Source organism: Neofelis nebulosa, chromosome X (genome assembly GCF_028018385.1).
Source record: "Neofelis nebulosa isolate mNeoNeb1 chromosome X, mNeoNeb1.pri, whole genome shotgun sequence".
NCBI classification, from domain to species: domain Eukaryota; kingdom Metazoa; phylum Chordata; class Mammalia; order Carnivora; family Felidae; genus Neofelis; species Neofelis nebulosa.
In genome coordinates this window covers 71,539,243-71,558,028 of record NC_080800.1, presented here as the reverse complement: position 1 = coordinate 71,558,028, position 18,786 = coordinate 71,539,243, and the positions used below count along the sequence as shown (strand labels likewise).

The 18,786-nt window shown below is 38.1% G+C and overlaps 1 protein-coding gene across 5 annotated transcripts in view; it reads right to left on the bottom strand.

Annotated features, from left to right (window-relative positions):
• APOOL (apolipoprotein O like) overlaps window positions 1-14,735 on the bottom strand; it is an 85,442-nt gene extending 70,707 nt beyond the window's left edge. For 4 of the 5 annotated variants that reach the window (XM_058714666.1, XM_058714663.1, XM_058714662.1 and 1 more), the window contains exons 1-2: window positions 14,632-14,735; window positions 3,331-3,435 (exon numbers count right to left, since the gene is read on the bottom strand). In XM_058714666.1, the coding sequence (XP_058570649.1) occupies window positions 3,331-3,435; window positions 14,632-14,646 (120 nt within the window). In that variant the 5' untranslated portion in view covers window positions 14,647-14,735. The remainder of the gene's footprint in view (window positions 1-3,330; window positions 3,436-14,631) is intronic. The other variant, XM_058714668.1, reaches the window with a different exon arrangement.
• Between the last annotated feature and the right edge of the window lie 4,051 nt (window positions 14,736-18,786).

Below are 18,786 nucleotides of genomic sequence, written 5' to 3'. Positions count from 1 at the left end.
TGATACTCTATGTGTTTTGATAAGAGCATTTAGTCCATTTATACTCAGATTAATTATTGATAGATATGAATTTAGTGCCATTGTGTTACCTGAAATTGGTGTTTCTGACGATGTTCTCTGTTCTTTTGTAGTGGTTGCTGCTTTTGGTTTTTTATCCCCCCCACCAAAAGAGCCCCTTTAATATTTCTTACAGGACTTTTTTAGTGGTCACAAATTCCTTTTGTTTTTGTCTGGGAAACTCTATCTCTGCTTCTATTCTGAATGGCAGCCTGCCGGATAAAGTATTCTTGGCTGCATATTTTTCCCATTCAGCACACTGAATATATCATACTACTCCCTTCTGGCCTGCCAAGTTTCTCTACAAAGATATGTTGGGAACCTGATGTCTTTCTTTGTAGGTTAAGGACTTTTTCCCCTTGCTACTTTCAGGATTCTTTCCTTTCCTTATCTATGTATTTTGTGAATTTGACTATGATATATCTTGGTGATAGTCAGCTTTGTTGAATTAATCAGAGTTCTCTGTGCATCTTGGATTTTGATGCCTGTTTACTTCCTCAGATTAGGGATGTTTTCAGCCAAAATTTGCTCAAATAAAGCTTCTGCCCCTTTCTCTTTTTCTTCTTCTGAGATGCCTATGATACAAATATTATTATGCTTTAAGGAGGTATTGAGTTCTATATATATTTGTAAGCCAATACCTTTCTTTCCCTCTTTATTTTGGCTTCAGTTTCTTCCCATAATTTTATCTTCTATATCACTTATTGGTTCCTCTGCTTCATCCATCCTCAATGTCTGCATATATTTGGCTTTGCATCTTGGTTACAGCATTTTTTATTTCAGCCTGAATAGTTTTTAGTTCTTTTATCTCTGCAGTAAGGAATTCACTAGTGTCTTCTATTATTTTTTCAATCCCAGCTAGTGTCCTTATGATTATTGTTTTAAAGTTTGGTTCAGACATCTTACTTGTATCTATATTGATTAAATACCTGGCTGTGACTTCCTGTTCTTTCTCTTGGGGTGAATTCTTCCATCTTGTCATTTTTGTCTGGATCACTGCTTTTTTGTATGATTGTTAAAAAAGCCTATTATAGGGACACCTGAGTGGCTCAGTTGGTTAAACATCCGACTTCAGCTCAGGTCATGGTCTCATGGTTCTTGTATTCAAGCCCCATCATTGGGCTCTGTGCTGACGGCTCAGAGCCTGGAGCCTGCTTTGGGTTCCATGCCTCCCTCTCTCTCTGCCCCTCCCCCACTCGTGCTCTGTCTACGTCTCTGAAAAATAAATTAAAACGTTAAAAAATTTTTAAAAAAAGAAGCTATGTCCTAGGTGTGTTTTGGTCTGCTTGTTAAAAGAAGCTAGATCCAAAAAAGGTAAAATAATAAAATTAAATTAATTTTTTTAAATAAATAAAATAAATTATTCTGTATCCCATACAGAAAGATTAATAAAAGCAAAGGAAGTTAGATCCTATTTCCCCTAGGGCTTAAGCTTTGTAGCACTTTATGATCACTAGATTTGGTACACACAAGGGGTTTGTGCTGGTTGTCTGGGGATGGGGATGGGGCCCAGATTCTCAGGCAGACTTGTCCTAGGAGAGATTTACCTGCACTTTTTCCTTACCTCTGAGGAAGCCCTCAGAGAAGAGGAAATGATCACCACTCCTGTATTCCAGGCTTCTCTCAGATCACTGCCTTCACCCTGCCTGCATCTGAGCTGTCTGCCTGCAAGCTGGCACGGCACTCCTGTGTTTTATCTCAGGCATGCAGCTGGTTTTCAAAACTCCAAATCCAAGAGATCCTAGTGACACAGACCTGTGCAGATCCTCTGGGGGAGGGTCTCACTGCACTGTGGCAGGACATCAGCTTGTCCCAGAAAACAGTCACATGACTGCATAGCAGCTCTGAGTTTATAGTAAAGAGAAGCAAGAAGCCCACACAAAGGCTTGCCACACTCACCTGGCATCCCTGTTTCTATGTTAGTGAATGGGGACACTCAATGGTGCCTGCCATGGCTTTTGTCCCTGGAGAGGCCATGCCACCTCTCCCAAATGCACTACAAGAAAGGGAAGTGCTTCTCCTTTTTTTAAATTTTTAAAAAAAAATTTTTTTTTTCAACGCTTTTTATTTATTTTTGGGACAGAGAGAGACAGAGCATGAACGGGGGAGGGGCAGAGAGAGAGGGAGACACAGAATCGGAAACAGGCTCCAGGCTCCGAGCCATCAGCCCAGAGCCTGACGCGGGGCTCGAACTCACAGACCGCGAGATCGTGACCTGGCTGAAGTCGGACGCTTAACCGACTGCGCCACCCAGGCGCCCCGGGAAGTGCTTCTCCTTGTGCAACCCTGGGGATCTTCAGGCCACCCTTCCTGCTCCTGGTTTTTTGCCCTCCTTCCCCACCAGAGCACTGCTAAGCCCACCAGAGGACACTGGCAATGGGACAGACCTCCAAAACGTCAGACTCTGCACTCCATTGCTTACAAAAACTTACGGTATTTAGCCTCTCTCCTTTTCCAAGTCAGTGGGTTTTGGCAAGAGGTTTTTGTCATGCAATCATTTGTGCATGTTTTCACTCTTTCTCTCTCTGTCACTCTCTCTCTTCACATTCTCTCTCATTCTCACTCCTCTGTCATGATCAGGGCTCCCTCCCCTCCTCAATGCCCACAGCTCTTTTATCCTCCAAATCAACTCTCTGCAATTCCTACCTTCCATAATGTGGCAGTTTTTCTTATCTCTAGTTGTGCAGTTTGTTCGCTCAGGCCTCCAATCTATTTCTTGGGTGATCAGAATGATTTGATATTTATCTAGCTGTTTTCAAAGGACAAGGCAAGCCTGGGTCACCCTACTCCTCCACTATCTGAATCTCCTCCTAGATGTTTGATTTAAATATAATAAATACAGTATTTATTTTGATACACCCTATAACTATTTCTTTCAACTTCTTTTTTATATTTTTAATGTATATTTATTTTTGAGAGAGAAAGAGAGAGAGAGAGAGAGAGAGAGAGAGAGAGAGAGAGAAAGAGAGAGTCAGCAGGCAAAGGGAAGAGAGAGAGGGAGACACAGAATCTGAAGCAGGCTCCGGACTCCAAGCTGTCAGCACAGAGCCCGATGTGGGGCTTGAACTCATGAATTGCAAAATCATGACCTGAGCCAAAGTCAGATGCTTAACTGACTAAGCCACCTAGGTGCCCCTCTTTCAACTTCTAAAACGTGCTTAACATGTTCATTAAAGATATATTTTTGATGAATGGATATAACTCAAAAAAAACACTCATGGCTTTTGCATATTTATGTTATACAAAATTCACAAACTTTTGTAGGCAAATTACCTGCTCTGGTTTTACTAGCTGCTTTTTCAATTCTTCTTCTTTGGCTGCATGTACACTTATAGATGCACACATCAGAGCTGCAGGTATGGTTATCAGTTTTCCCATCTGAGAAAGATATATCAAAAACATATTTTTAATTGAAAAGCTCCTCATCTTCCATTTCCTGATAAATTTGGTATCCTAGAACACTAATGGGTTTCATTTGAAGTAGTAAAAACTCAAGCACTCCAAATTGCTTCATACATTTTTAGAATATAATTCCTAAAATTCTCTTACCATACTAGATGGTAAAATATTATTTTTATTAATTTTTTAACTGTGTACTTCATGTAGAATATATCAATAAAATAATTATTAAGAAGTGAATACAAAATTTGAGTGATGAATTAGAAAAGATCATGGTATTCATTCAGTCTACAAGTAAGTGTCAGACCATGCTCAGGAAATACTATCAGACCACACCCTCCATGCTTAGGATATTATCAGTAAAAAAAAAAAAAACAACAACAAAGATTCTTGCTCTTATGGAGCTGACATTCTAGTGGAGCACAAACAGGCAATGAACACAATAAATAAATGATATATTACAAAATGATAAATTCTATGGAGAAAGTAAAAGACTAGGGTGATAAGGAGTACTAGGTGATTCAAGCTGTATCTTGAAATACAACTTATATTATTTATAAAAGTAATTTCTTACCATTACAAATCCTTTTTCCTAACTTCTCAACACATTGCTCTTTCTCTGTCTCGTGCTTAATCTAAAGCCAAAAGTGACCTCTGTTTCAGATATAGCTTGATTTGAAATAAGAATGCAGGAAAATCACTGGCTCTTAGAACAAAGTGCTCCAGTGTTCATTCAGGCATCAAAATAATTCCTAAAGATTACGTGTTCAAGGCCAAATGAAAAGCTTTCCAGGGAACAAATACTGTTAAAGTTTTACATAGGAAAGGAGGTTTGATGAAATTGACAAAGGACATCCAGAGGAAAGAGGTCTCTTTTGATTACACACAAGTGAAACTGTACAAGGACTGGAACAAATACTAGCCAAAGAATTTTACATGTTCTCTGACAACAGTGATAGTGTCTAAACTTCATTTCTAACACAGTTTTCAATATTTTCTGAGCAGAATAAGGGAAGCTACTGAAACTAGTTAGGCAACTTCTTGTTTGAGCCAGGCATAACTCTGATTTATATTGAGACTCCAGAAACACAGGGTAAAATGAAGACTCAAAACTGATAAAAATTTGTTCACTGTTACTTTCCCTTCAAGCTTCCCTTTGGTACATATGCCAGCATCACAGAATAATTTATCTAGGCCTGCCTTCCCAAACGACATTACTTTTGATTTTTTTTACACTTGGTATCCACTAATGAAATAAGATTTCTACATCATATCTGTGTCATTTTTCAGCAAAAAAAATATTAAAGCTGATGTAATCAATGATACTCTCTCCCATGCACCTGACAAATCTTGTTAATATATCTGAAGTGATTAAAGAATGTCAATTCTTACACTTAAAAACTATTTTAAAACACCTGGTTAGACCTTATTCCTTAGATACAAAAAAAAAAAACACCACTTTTGAAGTAAGTTAATACCTAAATATTTTTCAATACCCAAATCTTCTCAGAGTGTATTTATCTTACTTTGCATAATACAGTAACATAGAACTATTTTATATAAACTATAAAATATGTTCATATTGTTTGATACTTATGATCTAGTGCTCCAGAGTCTAGTGGCCTAAACTAGTGGCCTAAAAAGTTAATATATCTTGAAAAATGCCTACATAAATTTGCATTTACTACATTTTCTACTCAGTAGGGTAGGGTCAATCCACCTTTTATTTATGAGGCAGTGTGGTAAAATGGAAAAAACATGAGCTTAGGAGTTACACAGGCCTGGTTTTGAATTCCAGTTGTGGATCTATCTAAATCTGGACAAGTTACTTAAGCTCTTAGAGTTACGCTGCACAATATGCTAACTATTAGCTACGTGTGGTTATTTAAATTAAAATAAAGTAAGTAAAATGTTAAATTTATTTCCTTAGTCATATTAGCCCCATTTCACATGCTCAACAGTGTACTGTACAGCACAGATACACAGTAATTCTTTTGTCAGTCAGACTACTACTACTCTGCTCAAGAAAATAAGCTGTCCCCCTTTTGCCTAGCACACTGTTTAAAACCATTCTGTATTTTCCAGGCTCTCCATAATCTATCTGTAATCTATACAGGTAGTCTTATTTCCCATTATTCCCAAAAATTTTCCTTAGCTTCTTATTACAGTCACTGGTGTTAGTATATTCTCCCCAAGTAGACTGTTTTACTCCTTGGGAACAGAGGAACAATATATACTTGTTGCTGAGATTAGTTTCCTGACATTGGTGATCCCTCCGTTACACATGCAAATTTAAACATCAAACACATGGGTCTGGGAAATTCATAAGTTTATGGCTGTCCATCTGTCACCTTTGAAGCATCACCAGTACATTTTAAATGTCAGTCTAATCATGTCAACAAATGCTGTGGCAAGCTAGAAGAGTTGCACTACTGCAGGAAACTGAAATAAAATACTACCTTTCATTCCTCCAGTCACCAGTCTGACCGCATTATATCTCAGCCTCACACCATTCCAACCTGCAACATTTGGCCTTTGACCAATATAGTTCAAAAAATGACTATGCTTTTCCACTTCACTCAAAAGAAAAAATAACCATATTTTTGACAACTGTGGGGGTGGGTACAAGCCTCAGTAAACAATGGAATATTAGAATATAACTATGCAACAAGTAACCCATGCAAACCGCCAGACAGACAGACGTTCAAATCAACACTTGTAAAAAAATTCAATTGTGCTTGTAATATTGCAAATGTAAAATGCTTTTAAATATTTGGCTCAAGAACTTGGTGTGTCTACTTCCAGCATTTCATGAGCTGGGAAAAGTTGAGATTAGTCATCAAAATTTAGGACAGCCATCAGCAGCTTAATAGAACTTTGTACACTGCAGTGCTGTTTAATTTGTTCACTTATGAAGATCGGAGAGGCAACAGTGATTTAGTGGAAAGAACACCAGGCTTTGAATTGGAAAAGCTAGCTTCTAGTCTGGGCTCTACTAATAATTCACCATGACATCTTTTACAAGTAAATTGCCCTTCACTGTGTGTCAGATTGCCCATGTGTGACAGGAGGCTGCACTATAAAACATCCAAAGTTCCTCCTAATTTTGACAATGCAAAACTCTTAAGTTCAGTGATAATATCCAAGTGTATAATTTACTACAGATAAGATATTGCCACTTTGTTTCTCTTAAAAACACAAGGAAAGTTATGAACAAATAATTACCTTATATTAAAATGATACTCTAGATTATATGACCAGAATCACTTTACCCACACTGAACATCTTGAGTATGGAGACCACAAAGAGAATTTCAAAAATTTAGAAGCAGAAGTCATTTAAAATCACATACAACGAAAACTTATTTCCTAGTTAAATAAATTAATTTGAGAACTTCATCCTAAGACTTTTTTTTTTTTTCAACGTTTTTTATTTATTTTTGGGACAGAGAGAGACAGAGCATGAACGGGGGAGGGGCAGAGAGAGAGGGAGACACAGAATCGGAAACAGGCTCCAGGCTCCGAGCCATCAGCCCAGAGCCTGATGCGGGGCTCGAACTCACGGACCGCGAGATCGTGACCTGGCTGAAGTCGGACGCTTAACCGACTGCGCCACCCAGGCGCCCCAAGACTTTTTTTTTTTTTGATGGAGCTAGTGTAGGTATATGTGAAGGAGAGGAAGCAGAAAAGAGAAATGGGTAATTGTAACTAAACACAATAAAGGGAGTAAAAGTAATACCATTTGATTAGCAACTGAAAACTTAAAATTTTCAAAAAAAGTTTTCCGTATCTAGTAATACCACCAACTTTGGCATCAGGATACCTGTGTTTAATCCCAGCTCTGTTCTTAAACAACTACATAATCTCTGGCTAGTCATGCTAACTCTCAAAGTCTCCTTATGTGTAAAATGATAGACCTTAAGCAAAAAATCTTAGGACCCTTAAAACGGTACTGTCCAATATGGTAGCCACTATCCACATATGCTATTTAAATTTATATTTCCATTAATTAAAATTAAATAAAGTTGAGAAGTCAGTTCCTCCATCCCCCTAGCCACATTTCAAGGCCTCAAAAGATACACAGGACTCTAGTGACTACCATACTGGACTGCCCAGAGATAGAACATTTCCATCATCAAGGAAAGTTTATTAGACAGCACTGCCTTAGAGCTCCAACATTCGGTTTGTCTTATGATTCTATCAAAAAAAAGAGACTATGATTTCAATGAGATATATGCACTCCCATGTTCACTGCAGCATTATTTACAATTGCCAAGATATGGAAACAACTGAAATTTTCATCAACAAATGAACATATGAAAAAGGATGTGGTACATATACACAACAGAATATTACTCAGCCCTGAAAAAGAATGATATCCGACTATTCGTTAACAACACTGATGGACCTTGAGTACATTATGCTAAATGAAGTAAGTCAGAGAAAGACAAATACTGTGTGAAATCACTTATATATGGAATCTAAAAAGTCAAACCTGTAAAAAACAATAAAATGGCAGCAACCAGGGGATGGGGGTAGATAAGACTGATGGGTATTACAAGCTTGTAATAAGTAGTGACACATTGAATGCACAGTACAATGAACACAGATAATATTGTACTATAATCATGTAATATGATAAATATCACTACAATGACAATCATATTACAATATATAAACATATCAAAGTTACACGCTGTACACCTTAAACTTACACCATGTTAAGTGTCAAATTTATTTGACAATAAATTAAATTATTTACATGGTTTCTGCTTTTCAACATACCATTCTTTACTCTATATCCATCAATTTATGCTGACCTAAAGACAGAAGAATAAAGAACTGGATGTTGTTTATGCTACTGCAGAGAAATATAATGGCATTACACTTTGAAGAAAGTAAGAGGAAAATTTGAAAATGAGTGATTTTATCCTTATATAAGAATGGTTCTGAAAGACAATCTACATCTATAAATCAGAGAATAGTCTCACAAAATGATAAAAACAAACCTTTTATATATATTTTATTTACATTTTTCCCATTCTTTAAACTAAGATTACTCAAAACAATGCTAGGTACTAGGAATACCTTGCGTTTGTTCACTACTCTACTTCAAGAATTCTTTGATGCAGCTAAACTCAACTGGTGCCAGTCTCCACGTCGTTACCCCCAGTAATACCCTCTCTACTAAAATCCTGGCCATTCTGAAAAACTACTTGTTATGACACTCTTCATGCAGTCTTTCCTACCCTCTAATTATATCTGTTTTGTCACTCTATTTTGAACTCCACAGACTGCATCTTAGTTGAAGACAATGATTAAATCTTAGCAGTGTTGTAGCTACTTTTCCCCAGCCTTGTACAAACTACACTTTTTAGTATAATTCAATGATAGTAGAACATTAGGTCAAAATAACCTATATCTGGAAAAATGTAAGATCCAAGGACTAGAATACGAAGTAATCATATCATCTGTATCCATTTAGATTTTCATTTGGCCTACAAATCATCACCGCATTTCTGAAATGGTAAAACTTAGAACAGTGGATAACAATTAGCATGCTAAAGATAACCTCTCTGTTTACACATTATTATGTATTATTCCATAGCTTTAAAGTTAGAATAAGCCAGCTTTACATATCAAACAGGTCTTTAATCTAAAATTTGTTACACTATGAAACAGAAGGCTGATGAAATACTAACATGGTTTAATGTATTAATGGTCATCAAAAGTCTACAGATAAATCCAAAATCTAGTAGACACTATATGTTGGCTATTTGACATGAAAACTGTCAAATCATGAATGTGCTTATTTTTCCTCCAGCCCTGAACTGACATTTTTGTTAAAAACAAAAAAAGTACCACCTGGGAAAAATAATGAAGCCTTCTACTTGTACTATAAATATAAGGCTGCTTTCTATGATAGTTACCCACTATCATCCAGCATTTATCTAAAATGATATACAAAATACTTGTACAGCAGTTTTATTAGCTCTAGTCTAACAACACTATGGGGACACATGATGATCAAGCATAGTCCCAAAGTGAAATAAGTGGGTTGGGGACATTCTGCAAGAAAATATATTTGTTACCAATGACGTCAAACTTGACCAATGTTAAGATTTTTAAATTTAAAAATAGACAAGGTATTATGGATCGTATCCCCCAAGCCTCAACCCCCTAATGTGATGGTATTATAAGGTGGGGCCTTTGACAGGTAATTAGGTTTAGAAGAAGTCACTAGGGTACTGGCACACAAAAAAAGACACATAGATCAATAGAACAGAACAATGGCACAGAGTCCAGAAATAAACCCACACTTTAATGGTCAGTTAATTTATGACAAAGGAAGCAAGAATACACAAGGGGGAAAAGACTGTGTCTTCAACAAAAGGTGCTGGGAAAACTGGACAGCAACATGCGAACCAACGAAACTGGACCAGTTTCTTACACGATACACAAACTAAAATGGATAAAAGATCTAAATGTGAGACTGGAAACCATAAAAGTCCTAGAAGAAAACATAGGTGGTAATTTCTTTGACACTGGCCATAGAAACATTTTTCTAGATGCCTCCTTAGGCAAGGGAAACAAAAGCAAATTTACACTATTGGGACTACAACAAAATAAATAGTTTTTGCAGAGTGAAGGAAACTATCAACAAAACAAAAAGGCAACCTACTGAATGGGAGAAGATATTTGAAAATGATAAAAATGCCATTTTATTTTTGTATTTAAATAAGTTATTTTAGGGGGTGCCTGGCTAGCTCAGTTGGTACAGCATGCAACTCTTGATCTTTTTTTAAATTTTTAACGATTATTTATTTTTAAGAGACAGAGCACGAGCAGGGGTGGGGCACAGAGAGAGGAAGACACAAAATCTGAAGCAGGCTCCAGGCTCCGAGCTGTCAGCACAGAGCCCAACGTGGGGCTCAAACCCAAGAACCGTGAGATCATGACCTGAGCTGAAATCAGATATTTAACTGACTGAGCCACCCAGGTGCCAAACGACTCTTGATCTTGGCGTGGTGAGTTCAAGTCCCACCTTGGTGTAGAGCTTACTTAGAAAATAAAAATTTAAAAAATGTTATTTTAACTCCAGTGTAGTTAACAGTGTTGTATTAGTCTCAAGTGTACAGAATAGTGATTCAACAATTCCATTTCTCAGTTCTCATCAAGCGAACTCTTAATCTCCTACACTATTTCACCCATCCACCTACCTACCTCCTCTCTAGTAACCCTCTGTTTGTTCTCTATAGTTAAGAGTCTGTTTTTTGGTTTCTCTCTTTTCTTTAAAAAAATGTCATTTTATGGATAAGGACAGGAATGTGAGACAGGAAACCATCAAAACCCTAGAGGAGAAAGCAGGAAAAAACCTCTCTGACCTCAGGCGCAGCAATTTCTTACTTGACATATCCCCAAAGGCAAGGGAATTAAAAGCAAAAATGAACTATTGGGACCTCATGAAGATATAAAGCTTCTGCACTGCAAAGGAAACAATCAACAAAACTAAAAGGCAACCAATGGAATGGGAAAAGGTATTTGCAAATGACATATCGGAAAAAGGGCTAGTATCCAAAACCTATAAAGAGCTCACCAAACTCCACACCTGAAAAATAATCCAGTGAAGAAATGGGCAGAAAACATGAATAGACACTTCTCTAAAGAAGACATCCAGATGGCCAACAGGCACAAGGCACATGAAAATATGCTCAACATCGCTCCTCATCAGGGAAACACAAATCAAAACCACACTCAGATACCACCTCACGCCAGTCAGAGTGGCTAAAATGAACAAATCAGGAGACCACAGATGCTGGCGAGAATCGGGAGAAACGGGAACCCTCTTACACTGTTGGTGGGAATGCAAACTGGTGCAGCCACTCTGGAAAACAGTGTGGGGGTTCCTCAAAAAATTAAAAATAGATCTACCCTATGACCCAACAATAGCACTGCTAGGAATTTACCTAAGGGATACAGGAATGCTGATGCATGGGGGCACTTGTACCCCAATGTTTATAGCAGCACTCTCAACAATAGCCAAATTATGGAAAGAGCCGAAATGTCCATCAACTGATGAATGGATAAAGAAATTATTGTTTATATACACAATGGAGTACTACATGGCAATGAGAAAGAACGAAATATGGCCCTTTGTAGCAAAGTGGATGGAACTGGAGAGTGTGATGCTAAGTGAAATAAGCCATCCAGAGAAAGACAGATACCATATGTTCTCACTCTTATGTGGATCCTGAAAAACTTGCCAGAAGACCATGGGAGAGGGGAAGGAAAAAAAAAAAAAAAAGGTTAGAGAGGGAAGGAGCCAAACCATAAGAGACTCAAAAACTGAGAACAAACTGAGGGTTGATGGGGGGTGGGAGGGAGGGGAGGGTGGGTGATGGGTATTGAGGAGGGCACCTGTTGGGATGAGCACTGGGTGTTTAAAATGTCATTTTATTTTATTTTTTTCAATATATGAAATTTATTGTCAAATTGGTTTCCATACAACACCCAGTGCTCATCCCAACAGGTGCCCTCCTCAATGCCCATCACCCACTTTCCCCTCCCTCCCACCCCCCATCAACCCTCAGTTTATTCTCAGTTTTTAAGAGTCTCTTATGGTTTGCCTCCCTTTTTTTTCCCTTCCCCTCCCCCATGGTCTCCTGTTAAGTTTATCAGGATCCACATAAGAGTGAAAACATATGGTATCTGTCTTTCTCTGTATGACTTATTTCACTTAGCAGAACACTCTCCAGTTCCATCCACGTTGCTACAAAAGGCCTTATTTCATTCTTTCTCATTGCCAAGTAGTATTCCATTGTATATATAAACCACAACTTCTTTATCCATTCATCAGTTGATGGACATTTAGACTCTTTCCATAATTTGGCTATTGTTGAAAGTGCTGCTATAAACATTGGGGTACAAGTGCCCCCATGCATCAGCACTCCTGTATCCCTTGGGTAAATTCCTAGCAGTGCTATTGCTAACATAACAAATTTCTATTCTACTTGCTAGAGACTACTGACACTGTCAAGGGAAACAGGTTATCAGTCCACTGGCCTGAAGGAGGTGAGACTTAAATGGGCATCTAAAGGTCAGAAAATATATGGCATTACACTAAGTGCTGGGAATATAAAGATTCTTTTTTTTTTTTTTGAGAGAGAGTGGGCACGAGTGGGGGAGGAGCAGAGGAAGAGGGAGAGAATCTTAAGCAGGCTCCATGCCCAGCGCGATGCCCAGCATGGAGCCCAACGTGGGGCTCAATCTCAGGACCATGAGATCATGACCTGAGCCAAAATCAACACCCTTTCATAAAGAGAATGCATTATGATTTGGGGCAGTTTACTTGAGTTCTCTCAACCTTAGTTTTTCATTTGTAAAATGGTGATCATAACTACAACATAAAGTTGACCTGAGAGTTAAGTGAAATAACATACATAAAGTATTTTAGCATGGTGCCTGGTCTTATAGTAACCACTTAATAAATGGTGGCTTCCAGTGACTTATTAATGGCCAAACAAAAAGACTGTTCAACTCCCTCCTCTAGGCTTCAGTGATAACACACTATGCTGGTTTGCTTTTTACCATTGACCATTCCTCTGTCTCTGCATCTCCTCCATGAAGTCTTTATTACTTTCAACCAGGTTTGGGCTCTGTCTTTTGAACCCTCAGATCACTTTGTACTTCTCCTGAGGCAAGGTATTTCCCTTGCTCTGAATCACAGAGTACACTACTTCATTGCCTGGCATTTATTTATTCCTGTAGATTTTACTGAGTACCTAATGTAAGTCCTACCAGTACTCGGGATACAAAAATTAGTATCATAAATACTGTCCTCAAGCATCTTATAGGAGGGCATAACAGGCAAGTAAATAGTATATTATTTGAAGTGCAGTTAAGTCATAAGGCAACAGTATGCTTAAGATCCTCTGGAAGCACAAAGACGAGTTATTTAAATTAGACTGGGAAAATCGGGAACAGGATCTTGGAAAACATATTAGTATATGAGGAGCTAGTACACAAATATCTGTTACATGAATGAATGGACTATGAATAGGAACTAACTAGATGAAGATGGTTCTCATCAGGTCCAGAGAAAGAGCAGGAGAAAAGGCTTGGAGTACAGATGTTAACAAGATTTCCTGAGAGACAAAAGATGAAGCTGGAAAGCCAAGGCAGGGTTGGGTGTTCCAGACATAGGAGTCTTAACCTGACTCCAGAGGACAGATGACTGAATGCCAATAAAGGCTTTTAAGTAGTAAAGGAGTATAATCAGATTTACATTTTAGCATAAGTCTGGCAGTTCAGGGAAAATGGATTCCATGACAGCTTGGCTAGAGACAGCAAGTCCAGTTGGAAAGATGTTGTGATAATTTAGATAAATTATGAGAACGAGAAATGTTGAAATGGAAGATGAATCAAGACGGATACTGACTCACTTTAAACTTTGGCTGAACTGAGTTATTCATATTGGTATCTTCTGCAAACAGTGCATTTTACACTTAAAACCCGCTACAGATACCTACCTGTAGACATTTGTCTACTACTGTTATTGAAACCTAATTAGGGAACTGCAGCTAGCAGCCAGCTGAGTCACTTCCGGTACAAAGATTCCTAAGTAAAAGCACCTTTTCCCACTACACAACTCAAAAGAAACAGGTTTATTATTCAAACCTGGAGAGGAACAACAGTGAATACAAACACCGCGCACTGCAGAAAGACTTTGAGACGTCTCCATTCTGATCTTTTTCACCCCCAAATGTTTAAACAAAGTCTTTCAAAGGGTCATGAGACCCCGCCCTGTGCGCCCAGTCGAATGCCTTGAATTTCTTTTCTCTTTCTGTTCAAGTCAGTTTGCTGCAACTTGTGGCCAGGCCAGCCTTTTTCACCCAGCCGTTTCCCAGCTTTCACTGTGTCGTCGTATAAACAGCTAACCGCGGGAGTTTGAGAAAAGAGTACTATCACAGACTGAGGAAATCCAAGGGGGAGAGGTAGCTGTTTTGAGGTTTCTAACGTTTAAGACTCCCTGACCTTGCCAAATTTCTCACAACCCCACCTCCACCCCACCTCTTGCTGTGGTGCTCCCTTCTGAAGTTAGGAGGATCCCTTCTATAGTTACTAGCAAGCTATATCTGCACCCAGAAACTACAAAAGGGTTTGTTTTTTAACTTACCCTGACAGCCGCCATATCTGTGACCTTCTCCGTCTAAGTTTTCATATGGTGGGCGGAGAGGGACAAAACAATTCAACTCTGCTCCCCTCACGAGCCCCGCCTGGTTACGTCTCTTCTACTGGTTCCGCCCTTTCTCTACCCTCCAATGCGGCTCTAGGAAGCTGCTACCATTGGTCAGCTGTCTTCCAGTAAAACCGTTCATCGTTGTGATTGACTGTTTCTATCCTTGATAAAGCCTTTCAGAATATCCTCCATAGTCCAGTTGAAAGCTATTTGGCTGGGTGCAGAAGTTTGTACTATTTTCGTTATTTCAGGCGTCTGTGATTTGTCTAAATAAGGATCTAAAACCCAAGTCCAGGTGCCTTTATATCTATAAGTCAGGTCCAGGCAAATCGAACAAACCTTTCTTAAAAATGTAAAGAGAAAGGAAAAGAGTTGTATTCAAGCCCAAATTAAAACAGCTGCCTTTATACACACTCTTCACAAAGAAGAGAATGCTCCGGGGAAGGAACTTTTGATGCAGGTATATATATATTTTTTTCCATAGTTACAAATCATCCTGAGGAAAGACATTTCAGAAGGTTAAAGACTTTATCTTATGTTGTTGATATGTGCAAGTCTGCATGACTAATCTTTTGGGAACCAGGGAGATTTTCTTTCTTTTTCTTATCTTTATGTTTGGAATGCTCCTTTTTGGTTTTTTGTTTTTTTTGTTTTTGTTTTTGTATTTTTTTTTTTTTTTTTTAGCGAAGCATATGTACAATATGTGCTTGGGGCAGAAATAGAGTCCATGCTTTGAAGTTTGCAGAGTCATTTTGACCTTCGTAAACGTTACAGAATACTTTCCTGGGAGCCCAGCAGCAGGACCCACAAACACATGAAAAGTTGAAAATTTCCTTTATCAGTCACAAAAAGAACATGCTACTTCTGCAATACATGATCAAGTTATTTCATTCTAAGACTATGTCACTATGAGCCTACTATATGCCAGGCACTTGTTCAAAATACAGAACAAAACAGCTTATGTTTCCAAGAGGAAAAGACAAATAAATGTTACAAAGTGCCAACTGCTATGAAGGAAAATAAAATAATATGGGGATAAGGAGAGAATTCACTTGTTTAAATAGGTTAGGGAAAGGCTTTCCGACAAGGTGACATTTGAGAAAAGTCCTGAAGGAATTTAGGGAAGAGTGTTTCATGTAGAAAGAACAACAATGAAGAAAGGCCAGTGTGGCTGGTGTGATAAGTTGAAAAGGAGTGAAATAACACACTAAGTAGGGGCTTTTTGTGCCACCACACAGACTTTGGATTGGATTCTGATTAGGAGGGGAAGTCAATGGAGGGTTTTGAGCAAAGATGTGCCATGATCTAAGTTAGATTTTGAAAGGATCATTTTGGTGCTATAACGATAATATGCTGTGGATAGGTGCAACATATTCAACAGGAGCAAGATCTTCCCTAGGCCTCCAGTGAGTGATTCTAAGGAAAGAAGATGCTCATAATCTGACCATCAACATACCTAATATTAATTCATTTATTCATTCAACAAATATTTAAGTGCAAACTATATGCCTGACATCAGTAACATACCTAACATATTTGACACTGTAAGCAGATCATAGTTTTAAAATTTTTTTAACGTTTATTTATTTTTGACAGAGACAGAGCACAAGTGGGGGAGGGACAGAGAGAGACACAGAATCAAAAGCAGGCTCCAGGCTCTCAGCCATCAGCACACAGCATGACACAGGGCCTGAACCCATGAACTGAACCATGAGATCATGACCTGAGCCAAAATTGGACGCTCAACCAACTTAGCCACCCAGGCACCCTGACACCTTAAGCAGATCATTTTTTAATGGCTTCCTCTTCTACATAAAAAAATTATTTTAAGAAAAAGTGATGACCGAATAATATTTTATTGTATAATATATACCACATCTTCTTTATCATCTACCAATGGACACTTAAGTTCCTTTCATATCTTGGCTATTCAGCCATAAAAAAGGATGAGATATTGCCATTTGCAACAACATGAATGGATTTAGAGGGTATTATGCTAGCTAAAATAAGTCAGTTACAGAAAGACAAATACCATATTATTTCACTTATATGTGGAATTTAAATAACAAAAGAAACGAATAAACAAAAGCAGAACCAGACCTATTAATACAGAGAACAAATTGATGGTTGCCAGAAGGGTGGGAGTAGGGGATGGGCAAAATGAGTGAAGGGGAGTGAAAGATACAGACTTCCAGTTATAGAATAAATAAGGATAATAAAAGGTACAGCATAGGGAATATAGTCATTGTATTGTAATAGCCATTTAATAGTCACCATTTATGGTGACAGATGGTACTATACTTGTGGTGAGTGTAACAATGTATATAACCTAACAATGTTAGGTGTATATAACAATGTACACCTAAAGGTGTGCAACTGTACTCAATAATAAATAAATATTAAAAAAATAAATGATGATGAAATGAAACTTGTAATAAAGGCCAGAAAAGACACTGAAAAAAGTAATGGATCAATGTTTTCTAATTGCATTAAAGTATTTTTTTTTAATTTTTTAATGTATTTTTTAAAGGAGAAAGAACTTAAACCTAGATATTGGTCTGCTGCATAATAAACAAAAAATATTACAACTTTTACTTTTGAGCTTTAACATCTGCCTATTTGTCAATAACTTCATCAAAATTTAATATTTCTAAATATTCTTGGGGCGCCTGGGTTCTCAGTCGGTAAGCGTCTGACTTCAGCTCATGTCATAATCTTGCAGTCCCTGAGTTCGAGCCCTGCTTCAGGCTCTGTGCTGATAGCTCGGAGCCTGGAGTCTGCTTCGGATTCTGTGTCTCCCTCTCTCTCTGCTCCTCACTCCGTCTCTCTCTCAAAAATAAATAAACATTGGGGCGCCTGGGTGGCGCAGTCGGTTAAGCGTCCGACTTCAGCCAGGTCACGATCTCGCGGTCTGTGAGTTCGAGCCCCGCGTCAGGCTCTGGGCTGATGGCTCGGAGCCTGGAGCCTGTTTCTGATTCTGTGTCTCCCTCTCTCTCTGCCCCTCCCCCGTTCATGCTCTGTCTCTCTCTGTCCCAAAAATAAATTAAAAATGTTGAAAAAAAAAAAATTTTAAAAAACAAAAATAAATAAACATTGAAAAAATTTAAATATTCAGTAGATGGTATAAGTAGACTTTTGATCTATTTTTGTTAATAGTTGAAAGATGAACACTTTTCTACTAATTTTTATTAGTAAGGTTTATTTAATATTAAGCAACATATACACAAATAAGAAAAGTCTTAAATTTGGGGTGTCTGGGTGGCTCAGTCGGTTAAGCCTCTGACTTCAGCTCAAGTCATGATCTCACAGTTTGTGAGTTCCAGCCCTGAGCCCTGTGTGGGCTTTGTGCTGACAGCTCAGAGCCTGGAGCCTGATTTGGAGTCTGTGTCCCCCTCCCTCTCTGCCCCTCCCTCTCTGCCCCTCCCCCGCTGGCATGCTCCCCAGCTGGCATGCTCACGCATACTAGTTCGCTCTCTCGCGCTCTCTCTCTCTCTCTCTCTCTCTCAAAAATAAATAAATAAATGTTAAAAAAAAGAAAAGTCTTAACATTTTAAGTTTGAAAGAGAATTATAATAATCCTATTTCACAAAGTTCCATGAATTACAATGCCACCCATGTCTTTGTTTCTTAAGTATCAAATCCAGAGGCATACAAATTTTCTACAGTTGAAAGTTTCAACTAAATTATCTTCATCAGGAAATTAATTATACATTTCTAACTAGTAGGTAAAAACTTCAGAAGTTCTTCTTCTGTAGAAATCAGTGAAAAATGTACTAATGAGAAGGAACTTTGACATCATTGGATCCCCACTGCTTGAGAACAAGTATCCAGTGCTTTCTGCAAACTATCAAGACATTCAGATACTGCCCTCTGGTTTCTTCTGGTAATGTCAGATAAGCATCTTCTGTCATTTCTCCTATCATTTTCTATGTAATGTCCATTTCCTTACATTCTATTGTTGCATAGAAAATTACTTTCTTCTCAATTTCTGTGACCCAATTTTCAAAGAACAGTTTAAGACTTGGTGTTTTTTAGTGCTCAAGGCTAATTCTGTCTCTTTGTACATATTTTTTTCTGTCTGATTAATAACTC